Source organism: Callorhinus ursinus, unplaced genomic scaffold (genome assembly GCF_003265705.2).
Source record: "Callorhinus ursinus isolate GAN/ISIS: 27379988/994484 unplaced genomic scaffold, GSC_fseal_2.0 scaffold26, whole genome shotgun sequence".
In the NCBI taxonomy this organism is placed as follows: domain Eukaryota; kingdom Metazoa; phylum Chordata; class Mammalia; order Carnivora; family Otariidae; genus Callorhinus; species Callorhinus ursinus.
Window position 1 is genome coordinate 1135079 of NW_027397088.1, and position 27604 is coordinate 1162682.

The following is a 27604-nucleotide window of genomic DNA, read 5'->3' on the forward strand; positions in this document are numbered from 1 at the left end:
ACATTTGGGCTATAGAGGTAGGTCACGGAAGAGTAGAAAGGAATATTTAGGGATAAACGTCAAAGCATGTTTAAGGTACAATGGTAATCTCTTGTTCTGTGCCCTAGTGTTTATAATCTGGAAGGCACCATTCTACTAGGTCCAGGATCTGTTATTACTATAAAAATGGGAATCCAGAGGAAGATCTAATGCAATGTTCATAAGAATATTAACCTTATGACCTAGATCTGCTAACAAATGCTTCATATACAAAAGAATCTTTCTTGGAAAAAAGGTGGATTTTTTAATGTAGGATTCCTGTCTCTGAAAATCTATCACCATCTTTGCTTATGAAATTTTCTCTGAAGACCACAAGACTAAATACAATTAACATTTTTTCCCTTAAACAACTGTGTAAAGGCTTTAAGACTTTAAAAAAACATTTATATGTTAATTAGATTTCTTAAATTCCATGCAAAAAGACCAACCAACTTTACTTAAAAAAGACATCAAGAAACCTTTTCCTGTCTGAAATATTTACAGTCTATCTATTTAAAACTGTATTTTATTTCACAGGACTGTCTCAGTTCTTAACCATTGTTCTGCTGCCTGGGGGTTTACTTAAACAATTACAACCAGTGTTAAAAGTCCAAGTGCAGATAATCTAATAGAGGAACTTAATTCATTCTTTAGGTTTAGAATGCAACAAGGTTTCATTTTGAAAATAAGATCCTGGGGACGCTTGGGTGGCTCAGTTGGTTAAACGTCTGCCTTTGGCTCAGGTCAGGATCCCAGGAAACTGGGATTGAGTCCAGCATCTGGCTCCACTGGCTCAGCAGGGAACCTGCTTCTCCCTCTCCCTCTGCTGCTCCCCCTGCTTATGCTCTTTCTCTCTGACAAATATTTTTTTCAAAAAGAAAAGCTTAAAAAAAAAAGAAAAGAAAAGAAAATAGGATCCTGAGACTACCTGAATAAAAACAATGAAACTTCATAATGAAGGGCCAGATGAAATATAGGCACTGTCCTCATCATGTTCATCAATCCTGTTTCATGAAATATTCGCTGCTACAACAGAACACAGAAAACCTGCTATCCTACCTCACTGGTCCAGAAGGAGTACAGTCTGGTGGAATGGGGAAAAATCTGAACCACTCACTATTTTTTTTTTTAAGATTTTTATTTATTTTTTGACACAGAGAGAGAGACAGCGAGAGAGGGAACACAAGCAGGGGGAGTGGGAGAAGGAGAAGCAGGCCTGCCTGCTGAGCAAGGAGCCCGATGTGGGGCTTGATCCCAGGACCCTGGCATCACAACCCGAGCTGAAGGCAAACGCTAAATGGCTGAGCCACCCAGGTGACCCTGCCACTCACTACTTCTGCCCCTATTTAGGTCAAGAGGAAGCTGGTTATCACTCTCTAAGATACCTTCTTCACATGCACAATAGATCTAAAGTCATCAACTGAACTAGACAATATCCCAGGTTTTTTTCCATTTCTAAAATGACATAAGAAGATATCCAATAAAAAATCCAAATAATATTTAGGAGCCCTACCCCATATTACTTTACACTTATAGTATATATAGACACTCAAATATCAACTAAGAGTCCATCATGAACAACTGGCTTATACTCAGCAAACTTCTCATTAAGACCAATACTATATATGATTACGTTACCTGTGTAAATGTAGCAAGTGTATATTAAAGAGCTAACATATGTCCAATAACCTATATACATGCATTAAAGAAAATAACCAGAAGAGTAACTAAGTGTGAACTGGGCACAGTGGGCCATATTTTACTAGTGTCTAATTTTTCCATTCTAGGAAACACATGTTCAGTTCAGTCTATATTCGTGCCACATTTCATGTCATTTGCCTTTGCACTGAGTATAAGTTAAAAAGCCATGGTTATCAATGCACTTAGAGATTCTTGGATATGATAAACAGTTCCTGAATTTTGAAAACTAACTGAATATTTAAGAAATTATTAATAACTTTTAGGTAGGGGCGCCTGGGTGGCTCAGTCATTAAGCGTCTGCCTTCGGCTCAGGTCATGGTCCCAGGGTCCTGGGATCAAGCCCCACGTCTGGCTCTCTGCTCAGCGGAGAGCCTGCTTCTCCCTCTCCCTCTGCCCCTCTCCCTCTGCCTGCCTCTCTGCCTACTTGTGCTCTCTGTCAAATAAATAAATAAAATTAAAAAAAAATAACTTTTAGGTAATGATGATGTTTTGGTTACAGTCTTTAAAAAGCATGTTTATCTCTGAAGATTACATACTGAAATAATTATGAATGAAATAATGTGACCTGCTTCAAAAGTCATTCAGGGTGAGGGAGGGTAAGAAGCAGGTAAGGGTACAGATAAAATAAGATGAGCTATGAACTGATAACTGCTGAAACTAGGTTAGGCACAAGGGAGGTTATCTTATCATGTTTATTTGGAATTCTCCCAAATAAAATCATAAAAACTCATTCTGATATGAGCTCAAAGAACACACCAATTTTCCAATTAAAAGGCTATGTTAGGATTATCTATGCTGTTTATGATAGTAGTATTTGCTGACAATAAAAAAAGAGCATGTTCTTCTGAATGTTGGAAGGAAAATTAAAATATAACTATGAATATGTAACTAATATATTTAGGAAATTTACATTGTACTGTTTATGAAATCTGTGGAGTAAATTCAAAGAGCTGTAAACTATTTTTTTACTTCCTAATCAAAAAGACCAACTTATGAAAATAACTTTTAAGTAAAGTTCATCACTAACAAATGTACATTCTTTTCATTATTTAATAAGTGATGAGCAAGTTCTTCAACAAGCGTTGTCAGTGAATTAAAAAGATAGGGCTCCAGTTACATATAAGCTTTCATCATTTTTTTCCCAGACAGTTCTGGATGGATACATATAGCAATACATAACATCAAGATGGCAGGGAAGGTCCATCAGGTAAAAGCGTGCGTCCATTTATCTTCAAGAAAGATTCAGACCTTTGGCAATGGAGTACTGGTTATATTTCAGGTATTGATGTGACGCTAAGATATATGAAATCTCTCTTTTTTTTTAAAGATTTTATTTATTTATTTGACAGAGAGAGAGAGACAGCGAGAGAGTGAGCACAAGCAGGGGGAGTGGGAAAAGGAGAAGCAGGCTTCCTGCCAAGCAGGGAGCCCGATGCGGGCCTCGATCCCAGGACCCTGATATCATGACCTGAGCCGAAGGCAGTCGCTAAAACCAACTGAGCCACCCAGGCGCCCTTAGGATATATGAAATTTCATGATACTTTTCCAATTTCAAGTAGTCTATATGTTGTCTTCATAAATTACATACATCCCCAAAATTCAAATATTTTCATAACCAAATTACATACTCAGATGGTCTCTTCTTAGCAGAAGTAGGAAGATCCTTTGTTAGACGATGTATACTCTTTGTATCTGGAGAATATCATTACTGTACTTATTAACCTACTTAGTGAAGTGGGGAATAGGGTGACATTTACTGAGCACACCGTCTAGGAATCTGGGCTACTCCATGCCTCTTTATCTGGATAACTGATATTTATCATGTAGGTTCAATGGAAATATCATCTCCTCTAGAAAACTTCCTTGGACCTCCCTCTAAATAGACTGGAGTAGAATTCTATATGCTCTACTTCATGATACTTTTCATAATTATACCTATGTGACTCTTAAATGTTTCTCCCACTAGACTACAAGCTCCAAGAGGTCAAAGACCATGTCTGTCCTGCTCACCACTGTACTTCCAGTTCCTAGCACAGCATGTGGTACACGGACTGTGAACCCAGAGACTGTTCCTAAATCACCTGAGAGCTTTCACAAATACTGATGCCTGGAGTTAGAGATTCTAAAATAATCAGTAGGAATCAAGTGGAGGCCAGGAACTGACAGTCTTTAAAAACACCCAGGGGAATCTAATGGGCAGTTAAGGTTGGAAGTCCTGGCTAATAATGTACACTCAATAAACAAATATGTAAGGCCCTCTAAATATCCCTAAAGACTACAGACTATGTATGTCATTTGAGGTCATTTTCACCTGCTAAAACTATAAAGTAATTAATGACATTAATAGGAATTTTGATGTGGCATTAATAAAGAGATATTTGGATTTTCCTAAATATCAAGAATGGGGAAGAACAAAATCACAGCTGGAAAGTACTCAAAAGCAAGCCAAGTAATTCATGACAAAACTATGTTATAAATAAATAATTGTAATCTCTCCATTGTACTTCCTTCCGTTCCAGGACTGTTCTTATGTTACCTCACTTATTCCTCCTGGCAACTTTGTCTTGTAAGCATCCCTGCGCCTTATTTTATATACTCTATTTGGCATCTCATGCCACTGAAACTGCACTTAACAAGGTCACCAACAACAGCCTCAGTGCTAAATCTAAAGAACATCTCTTCATCTTATTCTTCATCTTACAACGTTTGCTGATCACTCTTCTCCTCGGTGGTTTTGTGACATTATACCGGTTTTCCTCCTAGCCCAGGAGACCAATCCTTCTTTGTCTCTTTTGTAGGCTTCCCTTCTACTAGCCCTGTAAATATCGATCCCCAGGATTCATCCTAAATTTTCCCCTTTTTTCAACTTCTACATACAGATCATCTGCATACAGATCTACCATTTGACCATCTACATACAGATCACATCCAAATCTCTTGCTCTTTAAATCCAAACTACCTATTGGGTATCTTCCCTTGTATGTCAGACAATGCCAAATCAATCGGTCCAAACAAAAGGAAAAAAAATGTTTTTCTCCTCTATGCTCCCTAACTCAATGGTGCCATCATCCTAACTAGTTGCTGAGGTCAGGTATCTGGGAATCACCCTTGACCCCCTTTTTCCTCCTTCAATCACCAAGTCCTATCAACTCCAACTTCTGAATAGCTCCTGAATCCGTCTCTTTCTCCACATCCACCATGGCTATGGGAGATGAGATGCCTGAATCACCACAGCAGCCTCCTAACCAGCTTTACTGTTCCAGTCTTGCTCCCACTCATCCATTCACTACATGGATTAAAAAATAAGTCTCAATGGGTCTTTCCCCTGCTTCAGACCCTTAATGGTCAGCCCAATGTCCTCTGGATCAAGTCCAAAGCCCTTGAAGGGACTAACAAAGTCCATGCAAGACCTGGGACCGCCTAACTCTAGCCTCCACTCTCGCCACTTTGTGTACTGAACTCCAGCCACAGAGAATTCAGTAGCCATCTCTTGCTTGAAGCCCTGTGCACATTCTATTTTCTCCTCCTGGAATGGTCTTTACCTCTTTCCTTTTCCCCCTCCTCTATTTCAACTGGCAGATACAGATATCCTTCAGATCTTGGAATGTCACTTCTGTGACCTCAGAACTCTGAATCAGATGCTGTTCCTAAGTGCTACCAAGGCAGGAGGAACTTCCCAGGCTTAGAAAGTAACACTGTATTCTACTAGTCCATTCTACTTTTCTTGTCCATCTCCTCCCCACCCCTACCCCCCGCTATTTTATAAGTCTCGTGTGAGCCAGGCCCATCTGCCATACTGACCCCTGAATCCTTAGCACCCAATAGTGGCCAGCACACAGCAGGCACTGAATACATTCAATATCTGTGGGATGACAGAATTTTACAAATAAATGCTGATAAACCTGCATGTGAATGCAGCTGTGACTTCTTCCTTTAAACTTACTTTACAGCCTTTGCAAAGGCTGTTCCTTTTTTCAGACTAAAGTCGGCCCAGCAGGCTTTCTCATTCTTCTAGCTCTTAGAGAACATGGAGCCTTCTCTGAGACACCTTCCCAAATGGACCATCTAAAGCATTCTCCTCAGTTCTCCTCCCTCAAAATATTGTGATTTTTCTATATATCACTTGTCAACAACTTTGTATGTAGTTAGGCAAGTGTTTAACACCATAAGGGCAGGGACCATGTCTGTTTTATTCACCACTGTCCATCTGTACTTGGCACAATACCTGGCACATGGTGGGGCTCAACATATATTTGATGAATAGTGAGTGGACTACTACCATTTATTAAAGACTAATATTTCTACAACATCATGTTACTTCCCATAAAAATTTAACTATTCCTTAAATCAAACCTTCGTCAATACTGGCTGTCAACCATAAAAATACAGATATCAAGAGAGTTTTCTCCCTTACCTGTTATTCACTCACAGGTATAATGCTGACCAGCAGCAAAAACAAAAACAAAATAAATAAAAAACAAGTACAGATACAAGAAAATTAACTAATCATTCCCTTAATTATTAAGCATTTCCAAAGTGTATTAAATCGACAATAAAAAATGGCATAATGACTAGAAGAGAAGCAGCCTTGCCTTTCAAATCTTGTACATATCCCTCTTTGCAGCCGTGCATGAGCTGAAGGATCCACCTGTGTTGGGCGCCAATACACTGCCAAGCAGGATCACCCAGAGCGTGAAGATCAGACAGGTACCTGAAAAAGCAAGGCCAAGACTGATGAAGTAGGCTTCTGTAGAGCCATGAATAAGGACAAAAGGAAAGCTAGCATACTTTTAAGTCATTATCTTTTTTTTAAGAAAACCTAAAATTTTATCAATTAGTAAAGCACTTGTCAACATCAGTCTTCAATACTTAATTCTAAATGAAATATATTCAAATTTCTTTTTATGCGATTAAAAATAAAACTATATTTTTAAAAAATAAGGACTTTTTAAAAAGATAACCAAGAAGACAAAGACAACTTGCAACGATCCTAAATACTTGGTGTGAATTTATCTTTATATCTACATTTAGTTCACAGAGTATTTCCATACTTAGTTCTCAGTCATTACAGAAAACACAAGTGGAAGCCAGCAGAGGACACCTAGTGAATATTTTTTTGATTTCAATTGTTTTTTAATTCCTTTCTGGTCTGAAAAATGGCCACTAGATGGCAGTGTGACATTATTTTTCTATGCAACCTAATCAGGCTATTTTATTTCATAAAGAGATTTGGTGACAAATAAGCACTTACCTCTTAACATCTGAACTCTATTTTCATGACTAAGAAAACATTTCTCTAGAAAATACAGTACATATGGGCATTCTTCTTAGTTTTTTAAATAGTTGTTGAAATATTCAAAGTCTTCTTTGTACATAAAATATTCAAACCCGATTGAAAATTGAAATATATTTCAGTTGAAAAATTTTTGACAAATATTATTCAAGATTTGGCCCTCAGCCATCACAAAATATATAAACATACAGTAGTCCCCCCCTCATCCACAGGGAATATGATCCAAGATCTTCAGTGGATGTCTGAAACCACAGATAGTACTGAACCCTACATATACTGTTTTTTCCTATACATACATACCTATGATAAAGTTTAATTTATAATTTGGCACATAAGAGATTAACAACAATACCTAATAAAAAAACAGAACAATTATAATATATGGTAGTAAAAGTTATGTGATGTGAATGTGGTCTTCCCTCTCAAAATATCTTACTGTACTGTACTCACCCTTCTTCTTGTGAGGATGTGAGATGATAAAATACCTAGTGACAAGAAGTGAGGGGAATGATGGAGGCACTGATATGTAGCACTGAGCTACTACTGACCTTCTGACTGTACTTCAGAAGGGGGATCATCTGCTTCAGTTCACCACAGGTAACTGAAACCACGCAAATGAACCCACAGAGGAGGGACTACTACAGTAAGTTAAATCCAATTAAATCAACTCCAAAAGTTGAATTTATTGTCTTGACATTATTCTTAAACCATAAGCTGTTGTCTTGGGGTTAAAGATTTTTGTTCAATGATAAATTTTAATTAATGGCCACAAGCTGTGACCTCTAGCCAAATTCTAATCACTGAGGGATACACCAGATGCTTCTCTCCCACGTTCCTCCAGTACTAGGTATTTCCTTACTCAAAGACATCTCAATTAGCAGCTAATTAGAGGAGAAACATTTTGTAATGAGCTAGCAATAAATAAACTGTTGAGACATCTGACATCACATTTAGGAACTATCCACCTTGACCTTTACAAGCTAATGCAGACAGCCTAGGCTCTAAGCAGAGCTGGGCACCTGATCATCCTGCAAAAGGGCCCCTTAAACAGTGGGGGTTCACACTGTACAAACAAAGATGCCTCAAAGTCAGCCCAAGAGCTGGCCTTTTTACCCCCCGCCCCGACTGTCTATTTACAGGCTGCAAATAGGCTGTATCTGTGTTGAGAAAGGGACAAATCAATTAACAGCACCCCAAGAATAAAACTACAGTCTAACAAAATACATTTAACCTGGCATAAATATTGCAACCCACTATGATTCTTCCTCTCACATAAGGCTTTTTTCATCTGGAATATAAATATGACAAATAGTACACAGTGTCATTTGTTTGCAAAAATGTGATTTTATTCTTTCTTGTTGGGGATAATTTGTCTTAGCATTCTCCTCAGATAGGTTTATTTTGCCTCCAAATACTTCTACAATACTTTCTCCTAACACTTTCACTCATATAACATCCTCAGATTTAGTGTTAGTAGTAAAGTACAGGAATACTCTTAGGAAAGCTGCTTCCTTTTAATTTTTAAACTACTGAAACCAGGAATACAAATGGTCCATTACAAGAACTCAATACAGCAAGAGAAATCAATAAACTCTTTTAATGACTTTTAAAAATCATACATTTCTTTAGTATGGTGACTAGGTCCCTGTAAAATTTAATAATAATCCCTTATATCATATTAATAGGTATTACATTAAAAGAGTTTTATGAGGAATGATAGATGTGTTCTCTTGGAAATTCTACAGTGTTGCAATTCAAAAGTACAACCTGTGGGTAGGCTTTGGTTAAATGAGTTAATCCAATAAATTTCTTCTTTTCTTTTAGTATGTAGTTTAACAAAGTATAATTGACCCTTGAACAACATGGGTTTGAACTGTGCAGGTCCACTTATATGTAGATTTTTTAGAGTACTGTACCATAAATGTATTTTCTCCTCTTTATGATTCTCTTAATAACATTTTCTTTTCTCTGGCTTATTTTATTGTAAGAATAGAGTATATAACACATACAACATACAAAATGTGTTAATGGGCTATTTACATTATCGGTAAGTCTTCCAGTCAGCATTAGGCTATTAGTTAAGTTTCAGGGGAATCAAGTTATATGTGGATTTGTGACCGGGCAGATGGTTGGTGCTCCAACCCCCACACTGTTCAACAGTCAACTGTAGTTTCATTTCAAAGATTTTTGTTTAAAATATGGTACATGTTACTATTTCTTCTAAAACTGTGTATCAAAGAAATCTGACAGCTTTTTTAGAGGGGAAATGTAAGAAATGCTATTTATGGCTATGATGAGCACATGCTCAATACTTTAAAATTTAAGCATTATACTTTTTAGCCATATTCTATGATTTTTAACAATTACTAGGGATAGGATCACACTCATATGGAAAGAAGCATATAACATAACTTCACCTCTCACTAAAGCTACAATAAGGAGAATGAAAATAATCAAAAGTTTTTAATTAGACAAGACAATAAACCAAAGTGAAACAATACAGTAGTAATTTGATTTTCAATCACACCATGCATAACTTCAGTTATGGAAGAGAACCAATAAAGATATACTTTGCTTATGGTAAGGCGGTATCCATCCCTACTTGATGCTCATAGTACCTATTGTCATAGATTCCAAAGTCCAACAGATATCTGACCTGGTTGTGATGTTGTTTTTCTTATTAATAACCAAAAAGTAATTTAAAAAGGATAATAAAATTAATCGCTCAGTGTCTTCTCAAGCATCAAAAATAAAATAATGATTACAAAATAAGTAAACTACTTGTATTCTTGTTGACATTCTTGTTCTTTTCCCTTTAAAATGACAGGAAAAAAGCACCTAAATCGGTCATTCAAAAAATCTTTTTAACATCTTAACTAGTCATAAGAACTACACAGTAGTTATCTACATAAATGGTAATTCACTAAATAAAGAAATCACACATTCAATAAGCATCAGCATATTACTACTGGTAAGTTTAATAGCATAAATATAAACAGGTAAATAAATACAAAGCACAGTTAAGTAGCACAGTGGAACACAGACAATAAGACACTAACCAGCTGTGTATCCCTGGACAAGAGATTAACCTCCCTGGAACTCTTGTTTCTTTGTATGTTTGGAAAAAAAAAAAAGGAAGAAAAGAAAAAGCAGATGGATAACTAACATGTAGGTTATTTCTAGCTTTAAATTTCCACGATTCTAAGCCAGAAAAATCCCCCAAATACTTTCTTTCCTACGGAGAGAGCTTACGGGAAAGCAAAGATAGGCTCTGAGAGCAGACAAACATGAGTCCTACTTCTAGCTATGTGCACTGAGCAAGAGTGAAGTCTGAGGTTCAATTTCCTCACCTATGTAATGGGTATTGGACATACGCCCCTGCAAGGCAGCTGGGAGGTTTAGAAGTGGTATACACAGTGCGTCGGAGACAATGCCCGAGGGTACTACAGACTCCCGGTAGTGGCAGCAATCACTGTTAGTGCTCTCTACTCCCGTTCTAAAGCCTCTTGTCCCTTCCCTCTTCGGTAACACAAATGTGCCGACAATGACAATGGCTCATGCTGCTACTACTCTCCTAAGTCACAAGAACACAGGTCTGAGTGTGGACCATTGTCCCCTCCCCCACGGCAAGCACTGCAGCTTTCAGGCTAGACCCTCTTTTCATACCTGGAAATTATTTTCAATGGTCATAGGGTGACGACAGCTAAATGCATAAATATACACAGTCTATTATTTTGTAAGTACTGAATATTCAATAAACTTCACTAATTAGAGAGGGCATTAAGTTTGGAAAATAACAGCTTATTCTGAGAATAAAAGCCACATTCAAAATATGCCAGCAGAAAATGTTAATATTTTTATTTTTATAAATCACAGATATAAAAAGCTTGTAACTTATATGCTTTGTCTCCAAATCCTGGTATAAACATCATATATATGTAATTTATTGACTACTTATATGCCAGGTGCTATATTAAATCCTTAAATGTATTCTTGATTATGTTTGCAACTACTCCGAGATGCAGATTGTGTTATCTTATCATTTCACAGATGAAGAAACTGAAAAGAGAATGCAAGTCACCCAAAGGGAATAGCTAGTTTCCTAGTTTCCCTTATGCTATACTGCTTCCTTCTAAGGCCTTCTCATCATATCCTGTGGTATCCATCACTTTTTACATTATTGCAACTTTTTAAGTTTATTTCTATTTTTTCTTTTCAATACCAAAGCCTTTCAAAATTTTCTCCACCATTGAGCCATGGCCCACTTTTGTGGCCTGAAGAATTTTTCACCCAGAATGACAGTGTTGTATTCTAAACCATACAGGGAGCCCCTGCCTTGTGGCCTGTGGGTGCCCACAGAGTGCAACACACACACACTGTCCTGCTAGGTTAGGTAAGCCATCATTGAGCAGAAGGAAGAAATGACCAAGCAATGAGGTTACTTTCCCTTTCCCTAAATAAGCAGACTTTTCTTGCCCTGAGTACTCCCAAATTTATTAGTATACCAAAGAACTTCGGTGTCCTATAGTAGATACCTGTAAATTTCTGCTATTTGTCTTCCCTCTCACCATTTCATCAATCTCCTAATTTCCCCCAAATTAGTTTTAAGGGTTAGATGATGTATCTGGTACTATACAGATACATGTGATTTGTCAAAATTCTTGCAGAAGGTTTACCTTATATAACGTTTTTGGTCATGTAAAGTCGATGGTGTCTCAAGCAATTTAGCCAGAAGTAATTCTCTTAAAGCTTCAATCCGTGTTTCTACTTCAGCATAATCTATTTAAAAAGGAAAGAATATAGAAGATTTACAGAATGGAAACTTAAAATCAAATTATGGAAAGCAGAACGGTGACTGCCTTGGGGGACAGGGGTTGACTAAGAAGAGGCACAAGGGAACTTTCTGGAGTGACGAAAACATTCTGTCCAGGGTGTGGGTTACATGGGTGTGCACATTTGTCAAACTCACTGACCTATAATATGTAAGGACTGTGCATTTCACTGCATGTAAATTTACTACAACAAAAAAATTAAGTTTACTGAGTCCTTATGGATTTCATTTAGGAATTTATTAAAGCCCTGTGCTATTTCTCCTAGTTGATAAGGCATTACCACAGGACATTTTAGGCTTTTCTTATTTTCTATAACTCCTGCATTCGAGATAATGTCAAAAATTGTTTAGTTTACTTTAAAATAAGGTTAGAATTCACTAAAAATGGCTTTTCTGAAGAGAGAAGATTAAAATGTAGGTTTCCATCTCTATAAAATATCCATAATTGATTCTTTCCAGTAAAAAAGATTTTTTAAATGGCATCATGGTTAACAAATGGCAAAGAATGTCCAAGACTAACCTATCCTAAACCTATCTAGCCATGGTTTTTCATTTTCGCTACATCTTGGTAAGAAAAGTCATGTTATTTTTGAAGTAATTGTTTTACATTTTTAAAAGAGCACCATATAAACAAAAACTAAAATGCACATAAGTTTCTTTGCAGAATACATTCTACATTCTTCCTGTAAAAAGAAATAGGAGATCTAAAAGTAATAAACAAATCTTACATTTTTTGAAAACTTGCACCTCCGTTTTCCCAAAGAGTGACTTGGCCTTTTCATAGTCATTAATAACCACATCATAATCACCCTTTAAATAAAGGAACATTTTGGAGACTGTCAGTAAAGTATCATGAACACATTTGGTTAAGATAAAAAAAAATCTCAGTAACTCTTTACAATTTATGACATCATAACCATGGGTACATAAATATGTACTCTACCTTTTGAATATTCCTTTCAATATTTAGAGGAAGGTTGAAGAGAAACTTAAATCGCTGAAGCACATTGAGTGCATTTCTCGTGGAATCTGCCTTGTCCTTTCGACCTAATACTTCTTGAAATAATGTGTCCGCAGTAGTACTTGCTCCTATTTTAAAAAGACCAAAAGAAGCTTAAATAAAACAAAATGATAGGCTGCTATTATAGCTTTACATTAAAACTCAACAGACTTTTTTAAAAGTTAGCTATTTTGGAGATCTTTTATGGTTTGCTAAAATACATTTCCACCTTGCGCACTAAGTCTTTTTATATGTTAAAAATAGTATCCAATTAAAAATAACCATATCTACCAGGCCCAAATAAAATCACTAATTGAACTTACATTTATTTTAGCTACTCTTCTAAATTTTATAGCAATTATGGGTCCTTAGATTATTTCATTAGTTCAGATAATAGGTTAAAACACACATATACACACAGGCACACACAACTACACGAGTTAAATTCTCTGGATTTAATATCTGTACTATACGGTAATAAAACAAGAAAAATATTTATTTTTCAGAAAAGTTGTTCAAAAGAAATATTTCAGAACTAATTCTATTTCTTGGTAAAGTTATCTGTTTATGCAGCAGGCACAAATAATTACATAAGCAACTTAAATGACAAATTTTAACATATCATTAATGAATACTTCTTAAATCAGCTAATTCAATTTATACACAAACAGGATATTTTATATATATATATATTTTTTTTTAACCTAAAAGACTTCAAACTATACAAATCACTATAATGAAAGAAATGCTTTATCGAAAGCAAAATTTACTGTGTACAAAGACAGTTTAACTTTTTCAACTTGTGAAATACTTTTAATTAGCCACAAGAAAAGGGGAGAAAAAGGATAACTGTTTTTGGCTGTTTGATTGATGCTCATAAAAAGTTTCTACATTATCTGGTCTACTGACTATACTTTAAGCAAAGATGAAAAAGTTACCTCAGTCTCACTGGGTGGCTTGCATGCCATATTCTCTAGTCTCACTGTGGGTGGCCTGATCGTGTTAAAAGTTGTCTTTGTAACATAATTGTTTTATCTAAATAATGTTTAAATTCTGTTGAAATTTTAAAGGCCTAATAGAAAAACTTTGTCAAGATAGCTGTTTTCACCACATGCTTTCAAATGCAGAATACTAAATTTCTATAAGATGAGAAAAAAATATATTCCATTCTTCCCACCAAACTACATAATGGTGGCTAAATGAAGTATTTGAAATCTGATTAGGGTTAAAACATTTTTCTTGGAAGAAAAGTATTTATCATTTAAAAATATAAACTTCATGATTTGAGGCTTCATAAGTGAAAAGATACATAAATACCACTAAATATTTCTAAAAGGTTGATTACTTATATGTGGCCTGTAGATGTTAAATTCACAAGTACTTTTTTTTTTGCACAATGAAAGAATTTGGGTCAAAAGTATAAGTGTTCAAAATTAGACTTTGCTCACTGTATTTTAAAGGTAAGAAAGAAATACCAACTAATAATTTTAACTCCTCTAGAAAGTATGAAAACAAGTACGAGTAGAAAATTCACTTATCATTAAATAAAATAAACATTTCATAGAGAAAAATTTATAGGAAGAAATTATAAACTATAAAATATAACTTATTTATACAGAAATGTACACATGGAGAATTTTAAAATATGCACATGGAGAAATAAGCTATGAAATCATAATTTTAATTTATAAGTAATTTCTATCCATAAATTGTTATTGTGTTATGAATTTTGCCACATTCACAATAAAATTTTGGGAGTTTGTAACTCTTTGATAACTGGATGATTATATCAGTAATAAAACAAATGAAAGCAGTGAAACTAAGTGGATAAAAGTCACCAACAGCTCACAAAATGCATTTTATGTCTTTATTCTCTAGGGCTAACTAATAAGAAAAACAAAACCACTAAACTCAGTGGTGGTGTTCACACACCAAGTGACACTGCAGATAAACCACCAGTCAGACATCTGCCATGTCTCCCAGGAACAATTTCCCCCATGTACCCATCCAACCACATTTTCACTCCACCTTCTCACACTGAGAACACCCAGTTTTAAGGCAGCTGGCAGGGGTTGGAACAAACAGTGTGTACTCACAGAACAAATCGAATGGAGCTACGTGATAGTGAAAAACATGACTTAGGTCTTACAGGTTGCAGAACCAATCTTAGCCTTGAGCAACTCTAGGCCTGAAAGTTGGTTGTTTCTCCTCCAAGGGATGTCACAACACCAGCTCACTGGACTGTGACAATCACAGTCTCAGTTACAGATGCACCGCAAGCACCAAGAACAAGGCCGCTATAACACAGGCACTGGGCTGCCACTATCATAGTCAGGTCAACAAGAGCTGTAAAAATTTTCCTCAGTGTAAGATAGGAGAAAGAATGAAGATGCCGTGGAGAAAGAAAAAACATTTTAGCCTCTATGGATCCCTTATAACCTAAAAAGAGTTTTGGGGAGCTTTGGTGGGTAGCATAAAGACATACTACACATACACAATATGGAGTGCTTACTCTATGCTAGGTGCTATCCTAAAAACTTAGTAAGTCTTCTAAATTCTTAATTATTCTAAAAATATGTATCAATTCTTAATTCACTTAAACTTGTTTATGTCCCTAAAACAGGAACTATTCTTATCCCCATTTTATAGTGCAAGTAACTGAAACAGAGAGGTTATTCAATCTGCTCAATGTGACACAGTCAGGATATAGTAAGAGGTAGAAAGGTATTTATGGGTATAACCCTCAGGAATCTCAAACCCAACAAGTTATAAGTCGAACTGAATATTTACCTCTATACTCTTCTCCTCATGCCCCAAACCTGTTCCTTCTTGCTCTCGTTGAGGCCAGAAATCTGAAAGTCATCACTGACTACTACTTTTCTTCCTCCTTCCCACCGCAAACCGGTAGCCTTTCTCATCTCCTTAACATCTCTCATCTTGCCATTTGCTCTACCTTCAGCACCTGTTTTGGTTAAAAGTCCTCCGCACTTCATTCTTACATGACAACTGTGCACTTCTATCTGATGCCTCTTCTTGTCTCTAGCTCTCTCCTAATCAATTCTCTATGCGGATGGCAGAATATTCTTTAAAAAGTTCATAATGTCACTTCTTTATTTAAAATCTTTCAATGGCTTACCAACAATCTTCAGGATAAAGACAAATTCTACTACACTACATAGAAAGCTTATCCTGAGCAGACCCCCATCTACCTTGCAGGCCACATCTGACATCTGCACATTACCATACTGGATCCTGGTTCCTGGACTGCAGGAGGTCTCCTCCCTGAAGACAGGGATTTCCTCCTTATGTGGCTTGCCCTGTCTGGGACACCTGTATCCATTTGGCTGCCCACATGCCAACCTCTGCTTGCCTGGATACTTACTACTCATCTTTGAAGGCTCACATGACCCTCTCCTGAGATTTTCTCACTCCACTTTTCAATGAGGTACATCTTGTGCAGACTCCAGATGTACCCCAGGATTACCACCAGCAGACAATTATCATACCATAATTTAACCACCTGCTTATCCGTGTTCTCCATTAGACTATAAACTCTTAGTACTAACTCGTAAGTACTATCTTCATATCCCTGGGATAGAACTAACATGTGCTCAATAAACGCTTACAGAGTAAGGACTAAAAATAAGCCTCTGAATCAGTATCCAGTATTCTTTCTACTTATTGCTTCTCGGCCTTTTGGCTAAGATCAAGTACAGTATTCTTTCTATTTAGAGAGGTGGTGCAGTGCAGTACAAGCCCCTTTTGGCACAGTGTGCAGAACCGCATAAATGGCTATGCAAGATGAAACCACACAAAAAATCTTATTAATGGGAAAATTATGATTGTTCTGTGACTTTTAAAAATTTTTGTTGCAACATTAAAAACGTGCTTACTGTTGGTCATAAATGAATAAGAAAATGAAAAAAAAGTAAAACCAATATTTAGTTAGTACTCTATGATGATTTAAAACATTAGAAACATTGAAGATACTAGTGTTCTATTTCTTTGTAAAAAAATTATCAAGCCTGCTTGCTTTTATTCATCATAAAATTTATAATACGTATCAAGCATCTTTTCTATAGTTTGATAAATTACCTTACTCCTTTCTAAATTTATCCTTTGTACTCTGAATATCAATGATTGTCTCTGAACACTCCTTTAAGCATCACTTCCCCTAGGATGTTTTCATCCTTTTCATCATACTTTCCTCATTTCCACTGATAGATTCACCTTTATCCAGTTCCTCTGGCTGCACAGCTCGAGCCTCTTGAACAGTGGCAGTGCCTACATCCCCACTGTCAGCTGCTTCCTCTGTAACTCCTCCAGTCATGGTAGATTTGAATTTCACTTACACTGTTACCACTTTTTTTTAATGCACTTTCATCTCTGTGGCTCAATCCCCTCTTTGATTATCCATTTCTATAAAAAGCCATATGAGTTTATGTCTGGGGGACAAGGAGTCCACACAACTATGTTGTGTTGTTTGTGCATGAATATATGTATGGTGACCAGTCACAGATTCTGAAGAAAAGAGGTAGCTGCTCACTGATCATCTCTCACATCTCTTATTTATGGAGTGATCTGTGGACTGAACAACTAGCAACCACTTCTGTACTTTATGCAATTATGACAAATACACTGTGATAATGGGAATCTGAGCCATGTTGCTGGAGGACAGGTGTATTTAACCAAACTGTGGTGACTGAAATTCATGCCTATCAAAACCATGCACAGCAAGCTCTGTTGGTAAAGTACAGATTTGAAGCCAGATTTCTAGATATAAATCCCAGCTCTGCCACTTATTGCTTATATGACTTTAGATAACTCATTTAATCTTCCTGGGCTTCAGTTTTTTGTCAATAAAATGGAAATAACAGGGGTGCCTGGGTGGCTCAGTCGGTTAAGTGTTTGCCTATGATTTTAGCTCAGGTCTTGATCTCAGTCTCGTGAGTTCAGGACCCCCATTAGACTCTGCACTAGGTAAGGAGTCTACTCAAAAAAAAAAAAAAATAGGTATAACAGTACAAGCCTCACAGAGAACTAAACACATAGAGAATGTTTAAAGCAATACCTGACCCTTAGTGAGCACTGTAAAAGTTTTAACTATTAACCACCACAGTGCTACTATAAATACTTATATAATATTGTCTATACCTGCACTAATATGTAGCTACTAGCCATATAGGGCTATTTGAATTTAAAGTTAAATTTATTAAAATTAAATAAAAATTAAAAAATTAATTCCTCAGCAATACAGCTACATTTTAAGTGCTCAATAACTATAACTGCAAAAGTTCTACTGGAGAGCAGTACTCTATACTCTTGGAATAGGTAAGGACAAAGAGTTGGATATGTGAATTTGATATAAATTAATAGTCATCCCTTCATCCCTGGCTTGAAATCAAGAAGGAATTATTAGGTTCAAAGGCAAATATAAAAAACACATGTCAAGGAAAATAAAAAAATTTCAATGAAAGGCATCAATATTGATATATTCTGAATAAAATGGACTAAGTTTCTTATAGTCAACATTACTCTTTAGAAACTTAAAGTGAAAGAGGTTGCCCTTTTGAATTTTGAAAACTTTCATTTAAAATAACTCAGGAAAAACACATACAAATTGGTATATAATTATACATAAGATTAAAGCATTAATAATAACCTAAGCAAACTAAACTATATTCATACTCATCTATTCTTTCCTTCCTTTCCAAAAGAAAAGAAATTAAATTTTCCATAGTACTTCTATAATTATTTTTGGGAGACAGCATGTGCATGAGCTGGAGGGGGAGGGGCAGAGGGAGAAGAGAGAGAATCTTAAGCAGGCTCCATGCTCAGCACAGAGCCTGACGTGGGGCTCAATCTCAAGATCCTGAGCTCATGACCTGAGCTGAAACCAAGAGTCTGACACTTAAACAAATGAGACACCAGGTGCCCCTCTATAATTTTTTTTTTTTTTCTGATTCTCCAACTTCCAAACTATGATATACCCACCGGGACAAAGGACATGTGTACAGGGCAGGGGCCATATGTCTTCCATCTTTGTATCTCACACTGAACCAAACATGGTACTTTTACACAACCAGTCTTAAATATTAATGTTTGTCATGTTGACCTGAATTGGCAAAACCTTATCAAGATAGCAAACATCAACATCAAGTTCATAAAAAATGTTTCCAGAAAAAAGAAAGTGTTATAAAAAGGAATATATTCAAAGAAAAATTTTTACACCAGAAAGCCCTGAAGGAGAGTCTCATAAAGAAATGACTAGTTAAGCCCAACTTTATCGAAGAAGAGTAAACTTCAATAAAGTTAATATGACACATTTCTAGATAAAGTTTGTGGTTATAAAGGAATAGAAGTAAAATAATTTCCCTTACAAATTTTATATCACAAGTCCCTAGGGAGGATTTCCTAAACTACTCTTTAAAAGAAAAAATTATGTTAACACACTATGCTAAACCTACCACATGAAACAGATCTTAATTTTTTCCAAACCTTAATAAGTATCTATTTTCTTTTACTGATACAATATAATTACAATATCAGCTTGTTCTTATAAATCACTTTTTTAAAGTTACTGAAATAATATCATTTTTTTACAGATATCATGGTTTGATGACAAATTCTTCAGTGAAAATAGCATCCCTGAGTAGAAATACCTTTCTAAGATCTTAAAATGTCTGACTATATTAATACAGAAATAGCTTTAGTAAATGTTTGAGTTGAATTCAGAATATATTAATTTCAACTAAGCAGGTGACTTGGTTCTCAGACAAAATAAGGCAAAATCTCAAAGCAAAATAACAACAACTCACCACCACAACTACCAGAGGGAAATATTTAAAGTGCTGCTAAACTCATAAATTTAGGATGAAATCAAAATACTCAAGTTCTACCAAGGAAAGCCTACATCAAATTAAAGCTTCTTTCCAGAAAATATTTTATCAGGGATCCTGGGGTTTTAAAAACAGACATTTATCAAAAAAATGTTCAGAAAGTTATCACAGGAATAAATTAAGCTAGAAGTCCAAAACTAACTCAATATCATAATCCTGCATTCACGGAATCACTAAAGATCTGATATAAGTGTTCTTAAATGTTTTAGCTATTCTTAACCCTATTTCATGGGGAAATCATTTGCTATACTTATATTTAAAAAACAAAGGAGATTCCCCGGGCACTACTGTTCTTTGTCAAATGTTTACTATATGAGTGAAAGAGGAGAATGTACTTTTAAGCTGCTAATATTATAATAGGAATTGATTCATCTGATGAGTTTCTTCCAGATCATTAGGATCAGTAGCTGGTAACTACAATGTCGGCGGGGGGGGGGGGGGGGGGGGAGGCGGGGGAGATATAAGGAAAGTGGGTGGGACCCAAAACTTTGTATATATCAGGTTCTTTTGGCACACAACTTTTACAAAATGTCTCAGAGTTAGAAACACTCTTAAATATGAAGCTGCCTTAAATTCACTTTGGAAAAAGTGATGGTATAGATAAATCAATGACATGTAAGTGTTTGTCATTCTAGGAGCTGATATTATTTGCTGTAACACTGTTAGATATATGCAGATGTGTTTCAGGGTTCTGGTCAATGGCAATCCTGGCTATTGCTTCAGCACTTATCTCTCTTTGATAATGTTATTTATATACTGGTCTCTTTTATGGTAGCAAGTTTCACTTCTTGGAAGCATACTGGCTTATTTTCAAATTATGAATTCTTATAAATAAATTGCAAACAAAACAGAACGTTCATTTTCCATGTTTTTATTCCTTTATATGTATTAAATCATTACTATTTAGAAATAAATATTAAAATGCAACTCACCGCCTGTTCTGTGAAGCCAGGTCCAAGAACTATATTAAAGCTTGTTATAAAGTCCATAAACAGTTTTGGGTAGTAGGACAAAACTTACTGTTCAGAACATTCTCCAGTTTTTGCGTCATGGATCCTTCTACTTTTTCCGTTCCATCCGCTTCTAGTTTTTGATGGATAGCTAGAAAAAACATCTAGTTAAAGTGTGGGCTATTTCAGTGGGTGGAAAGACGTTATATCAAAATAACATTTTTAAACAACTTTAAAAAATGGTCATATTATTTTCACTGCTGGAAAGAAGCACAAACATGCAAAAACTCTGCAAAGTAACCAGCAGACACCAGTCTACGTTACTCATAATTTAATACTATTAAAATAGTACAATAATACATATACTCAATTATCTGATCATCAAGGTTGAGTGGTAAAAACAGTTAAATTAAAAAAGAAAAGTGAGACTTAAGTAACTAATATCTTTGATATTGGCCATAGGAAAGTCATTTTTATTTCTCAGTTTCACCATCTGCAAAATAGAAATACTAGTATTTGAAGTATACCAACCTCAAAATATTTCATTTCAGCCTTGGATATAACATGGCAAAATACATATTATTCATGTTTTCTTCATTTCTATTATTATTTCCCTGGAATTTCTCAAGAACTATCCGGTAACATCTACCAATATATCAATTTGTGAATATACAAATTATATAGGAGTATTTTTGCTATTATTGATATGTCTGCATGGTTCTGATAAACATTATTAAAAAATCACTTAAAAATTTATATTTAAAAATTGTTTTACCTACTGTAGGGTAGGTTTTAAACAGAGCAAATCAGGCTTACCTAGGTGAAGCACTAAGAAAATTTTCAAAATGAAATGATCAAATATAATTTCAAATTCAAACTTCTGACATAATAAAACTAGCAAAACAAACATTAATTGAGCCATGATCATATATTAATCACAATGATAAATTTCTAATGCATATTGCTCATCTGGAAAGAAGTCAATGTTCTATGTTCTAATATTATTTCTATTTCACAGAGGAGAAATCCATTGCTCAGGGAAATTAAATAAGTTGATCAACGTCACAAAGCCAAACCCCAAATTTGAACTCACGCTGTCTAATCCCAGAACAAAAAACTTCACCCCATATTGCCTGTATTGCATAGGCAAGCAACTTAACCTCACATCTATAGAATGAAAAAGTTGCAAATAAATGAGACCTCTCTCCAAAATAAATAATAACTGCTAAATACCCAGGATTTTATTCTTTCACATAACTTCCTTTAGCAAAATTTCAAATATAAGATGTGTAACTCCATGGGCTTCACAGCCTGTACAATGGAATTAACATCACTCTTGATAGTAGCTATTCTCCAACATTCAAAGAGAATGTCAAACTCTTCTTAAAAGGATTTTATAGGTTCTGCCCCATCAACCCATCAGTCATGAGTGGTAGATTTATTCTGGGGGGGTGGGGGAGGAGAGGGGGTTGTGGTCTGCTTAGGCAAGAAAAAAGAAATGTTTTGCTTTAATCAATCACAATTTTATTTGTTTCCTTTGACTCATTGATTAGAAAATTCTGGGTAAAATCCAGTGCTCAAATGCACTATAAAAATATTCTCAATGCATAATAGCATCTACTTTTCTGCTTCTTTTAATTACTTTCTAATTTTGGTCCTGCCCTTTTTTAATACCTTTTTTTAGAGTAATTTCAAATTTTGTTTGAAATTTATAAACAGACTGCTTCTCTATCAGAGAAACACATTCAAAGAAAGAAAAAGAAAAACATTCGGGAAAAAAAAAAATCAGCCAGTATATTCTTGTCTTGGTTGATTCACGAGTGAAAAGAAAGTTCTTTATTTAATGCTTCAAATTTGGATTATGTGGTGATAGTGACATAAAATCAAAACCTAAACTTAACCTGAACTTGTAAAATTAAATGGAAAATAACTTCCCTATCTTTAAAGAAATGAGATAAAAATGCCCAAATAGAAAAAAGCTAAACTGAAAACACTGCTCACACTATTCATTTAAATGCTGGTGTAATGTTCTGACAATCTTGTTGCAAAAGAACATGTGGCACACATTCTATTTTATTAAGGGGGCATTGCATAAGGTTCTTCAATGGCAATATGACATTGCATCTTATAGTAGCCCTGCTTCAAATGTTGCTTTCTAAGTCAAAACCATTAAAGGAAATCATGCAGTCACATTTCTGCTGCTGACAAAACCCATCACTGATCAGCAGGTCAAAACGAGGTAAGCCTGGCTCCCCTCAGCTCAGTTTACAGCCCTTTTCTGCTGACAAAGCAGCTTCCTGCCGCCCATCTCCACCACAGCAGAGCCACTGTCAAGCTGTCAGCCAAGCATGAGGACCAAGAGACACTGGGATCTGATAAAGGCAATCCTATTTTCCAGAAAATTAAACCAAATAACCCAATGTCTGGTTCACTTGACCTTTTATTTTCTCTAAAAACATTTTTTAAATAGTATAACTCAATAAGCAACTTGGTACATGATCACAGGTTTGTTATTGTTTCTAATCTATTAAAACTTAAATATGTGAAGCAGCTGAACACCATAAAACTGTATTTGGGAAACAAAAAAAGTATGTATATAAAAGTTATATTCAAAGAAAAATCAGAGTTATAGAAAGACAGCCTATTGATTGAAATTGTTTTAACTCTAATTAAATGTGGACATCAAATTTGCAGATTTCAATTAAAAAATTCAAAGTATTTGTCTACGCATTTATACAACGCCATTATTAAATGAGACACTAAGAAATGACATGTGTGTATAGGCAGTGTCTATAAGGATTTATGTCAGGTACACTGTGATCCACAGACTCTAACCACTATATATTACTACTAACCTATGAGACAGGAATATTCAAACTAGGTCAGAGACTAGCAAACTGTTTCTAAAAAGAACGACATAGTAAGTATTTTAGTCTTTGTGGGCCACATAGGACCTCTATCACATATTCTACTTCCTTTTTTTTTCCCCACAAACAAACCTTGAAAAATACAGCCATCTTTAGCTCCTGGCCTGTACAAAGAGGGACCATAGCCTAATTTGGCCCACATGCCAACCTCTGAGGATAATACTTACTAAGATAGAAGACTAAGACGAGTTAGAACGAAGTGTCTTAAAAATTTAAATTTGTAGAGAGCTTTTCAAACATTTAGTTCCTACTTCTTATTCTACCAAATTTTTATGAAAGTGACAAAACTTTATAAATTACATTTAAATAGGTTAGGTAATCTATGAATCCTTTCTTTCCTCAGTTATACTGGAAAAAAAATAATAAAATAATTACAACTATTACATAGATGGCTAAAAGGTATAAAGGATTCTCACTTAGAGAATTGGATCCTTGATAACCATTACTGCCTATAACCTTCATATATCAATAGACACTTACAACAGAATGTGCCAAAAAATCAATTATGGCTTACGCTGCCTTAAGTAGCAACAATAAAAGTAACATGAGAGGAAAGGTCAATTGTGTAACCTGTGTTATTTACTCTGCTTTGGCGTCTTTGCTCAGCTATTCTTTAGTATAACATAACTTTTGGTCCATAATTTTCTTAAAAGAAGCAAGTGATAATGCTGGACTTGCCAGTAAAAAACCAAGAGATTAGACAGGTGACAAGCTCAAGGAGCAGTCAGGGAAATGGTCACCAAAACAAAGGTGATGATCAGAAGGCACTGAGGAACTGAAGAAGGCCTTTAATGATATGAAAAGCTCCACAAACAATCACCATGGCCTGCGAGAACTCATGTGAAGAGAGTTGGCAAGAAACTATGGCTCAAGACTTCAAGGAATGAAGAGAATGGCAGCATGACTGCCATGGAAAAGTAACACAAGTTGCTGGGAATATTTTTGCAGGATATAGTAAAGTAAAAACTACAATAAACACACTGAGGTTAACACTGGCAGATAAGTTATACCAGACATACCTGTCAAGTTCTAATTAAAATATTTATGGATATACACAGGGAAAAAGCAAACTGACAACAGCATAAAAACTTAAAGATACATAAAAGCCATACTGTCTACCTGACCAGGAGGGATGGAAAAACACCCCTGGATGCATATGAAACAGTCCACTCAATCAAAGAGAACACAGATGATATCAAAAAGAGCAGAGAAAGGTGTTTATTTATACTCTGTCATCTCTATTGAGCCTAGTTCTGACAAGAAACATCTAATTTTTTCGTAACTATCTTCAGGACTCTAACTCTGTGCTCCCCCATTTTTCTTACCTCTAACAACTCCTTTCCCTTTACAACCATTTAGAGACCACATCTCCCAACACCCAGAATAGCAGGAAACAGAAGGAAACTAGTTGAGGCATATGCCTACTGGGCAACTTAGCAGTGTACTGAAAAACAGAAAAAGTGCTGGGTACCATACAGGACAGCAGAAATAAAGGAGTAATATTTTTATACAAGGTTATTCAGAAACCACAAATGATATCTGTCATTAACAAAGGAAGTGGTAAAAACTGAAGATATGAGTCTACAGATTCTAAAAGCTTATCAAGCACTGGGAAAAATGAATGAAGATAAGACCTACATTCTGATATATCCTGAAAAGGTGTGTGTTTTTTTTTTAATTCAAGTCGAAACAATATATCTTTTAAGCATTTAGGGAGAGAGAAAAACAATCAATTCCTTTATGAGTAATAAAGAATTACATTGGCTCAGGATATTTCTCTGTAACACTAAAAGACACCGGGATCAATTCAGAAAACAATTCTCTTATAGCCAAGAGGTTGTTCATGTATGTAAGCAAGAGACATTTCCAGACATGCAAGAATTAAAAAGCTCTAGCACAAAACATATATCCCACTGTTCAAAACAAAAAATTCAAATATAGAAAAGATGAAATACAAAATGACTTGCAATAAAAATTAAAGCAAATTAAATTTATATGAATATATGGTAAATTTTAATTAACTATGGTAAATATGCTATAAAATTAAATGCAAAAGACAAAAATAAATCTAAAAACATAATAATAAAATGAAAAAGAAAAGGTAAAATAAAAAGGTAGCTAACTTCAGGTAAATTAAGATCAGGGAAAAGGAAAGAGCATAAGAAATAAAGATATCCTAAACTGTTGTCATACACAACAGGAGTCAAAAGACAACCTGTGATAGAATTTAAAAACATTTCTTCCAAATCTGGAAGATTTGCAACCTATATGACACAAAGGGAAAAATGAAAACCAAAAAATATGATACAATAAAACAAAAGGATAAAAATGTCAGTTATGATAAATGTACATAACTTAAATTCTTCTACTAAAAGGCAAAGACTCTCAATCTCAAAATGGCATAAACATATCAAACTCCTATCACAAACTGCTTACAAGAGATGCCAGAATCAAATTTCTAAAGGTTAAAAAGAATACGATGTATAATATATTAGGTAAATGCATACAAAAGGAAGGGTATGAAATATTAATGTTATCGTGTAGTAAAGAATTTAATCTTGCCCCAAAAGAGGTCTGCCCTTTGCCCTCAGCTCCTGAGAGGTTACCTCTAAGCTCTGAATTCTTACCTGATAAAAGTATCTTTGTTTACTTAGGGGCCTTGGGCCACATCAGATAGTCTAACAATGTGATTTATGGTGAGGACTCTGGGTCACTCAGCATCAGCTCGACCTTTCCAGAGGGACTAGAGTTGGAGATCAGCCATTGGAAGAGTCAATTATGTCTATGTGACAGAGCTCCAGTAAAAACTATGGACACCAAGGCTTAGATGAGATTCCCTGGATGGCAATACTCCACATACACTATCTCACATCATACCAGGAAAATCAATGCCATCCATGATTCAACCATGAGAGGGCAACTTTCACTCCATGCACAGAACTTTCCTGGACTGTGCCCTATGCATCTTTTCCTTTGGCTGATTCTAATCTATATCTTTTCACTACAGTAAACCATCACCGTGAGAAAAACAGCCTTCGGTGAGTTCTGTGAGTCCTTCTAGCAAATTATCAAACTTGTAGGTGGTCTCGGGAATTGCCCCTAATTTCACAGCTATCATCATTATGTTGTAATACCATAATAACATCAAGAGAATCGAAGCCACCAAAAGTTACAAAGGAAACATGTTTTACATACAAATAGAAACTGGTAGAATCAAAATTAAAGTGAGAGATTTCTGACATGTTTATTATAAATAATCTAGATTTAAATAATGTAAACAGGCATTGAAATATATCAGTGTGCCATGATGAGAACATGCCCTCAGTTCCCATTTTTATCTTGGCACAGTTACAGAAGATTGACATATTAAGAAACACATTTTCTTTTCATAATGTTACACTAGACACTAACTTTAAAAAACAAATCCACTACAAACTACTAGATCTAAGAGGAAAATGAAATTTTCCAAAATTAAAAACACAAGAAAAAGCATCACTAAAGAATCAATGTAAATAAAGGAAATAGAACACAAATTGAATTGATAATGAGCAGGGCATATAACATGGATTTTTTTTTTAAGATTTTATTTATTTGACAGAGGAAGAATACAAGCAGGGGTAGTGGGAGAGGGAGAAGCAGGCTTCCTGCAGAGCAGGGAGCCCGACGCCGGTCTCAATCCCAGAACCCTGGGATCATGACCTGAGCCGAAGGCAGATGCTTAACCATCTGAGCCACCCAGGTGCCCCTATAACATGGACTTTAAATGATTTAAAGATTATAACACAATGCTAAAAATGGAAATCTTGATGAAATAGAGAATTTTGGGGGAAGAACACAGAGAGTAGAAATTTCAAAAGTTTAAAAAGTGTGTTTTCAAAAAATATATACACACATACGCATGCAACTACCAGTACCAATCCCACTGGAACCCACTTGATCCACCATAGTGTCTCTACAGAAGGAACACACAGACACTAAAGGCCTC

The 27604-nt window shown here is 35.4% G+C and overlaps 1 protein-coding gene across 4 annotated transcripts in view; it reads right to left on the reverse strand.

Moving 5' to 3' along the window:
• Positions 1 to 27604, reverse strand: part of EXOC2 (exocyst complex component 2) — a 287187-nt gene that overhangs the window by 169887 nt on the left and 89696 nt on the right. For all 4 annotated transcript variants that reach the window (XM_025890968.2, XM_025890967.2, XM_025890964.2 and 1 more), the window contains 5 exons: positions 20763 to 20843; positions 12787 to 12932; positions 12572 to 12653; positions 11689 to 11791; positions 6312 to 6430 (listed from right to left, as the gene is read on the reverse strand). In XM_025890968.2, the coding sequence (XP_025746753.1) occupies positions 6312 to 6430; positions 11689 to 11791; positions 12572 to 12653; positions 12787 to 12932; positions 20763 to 20843 (531 nt within the window). The remainder of the gene's footprint in view (positions 1 to 6311; positions 6431 to 11688; positions 11792 to 12571; positions 12654 to 12786; positions 12933 to 20762; positions 20844 to 27604) is intronic.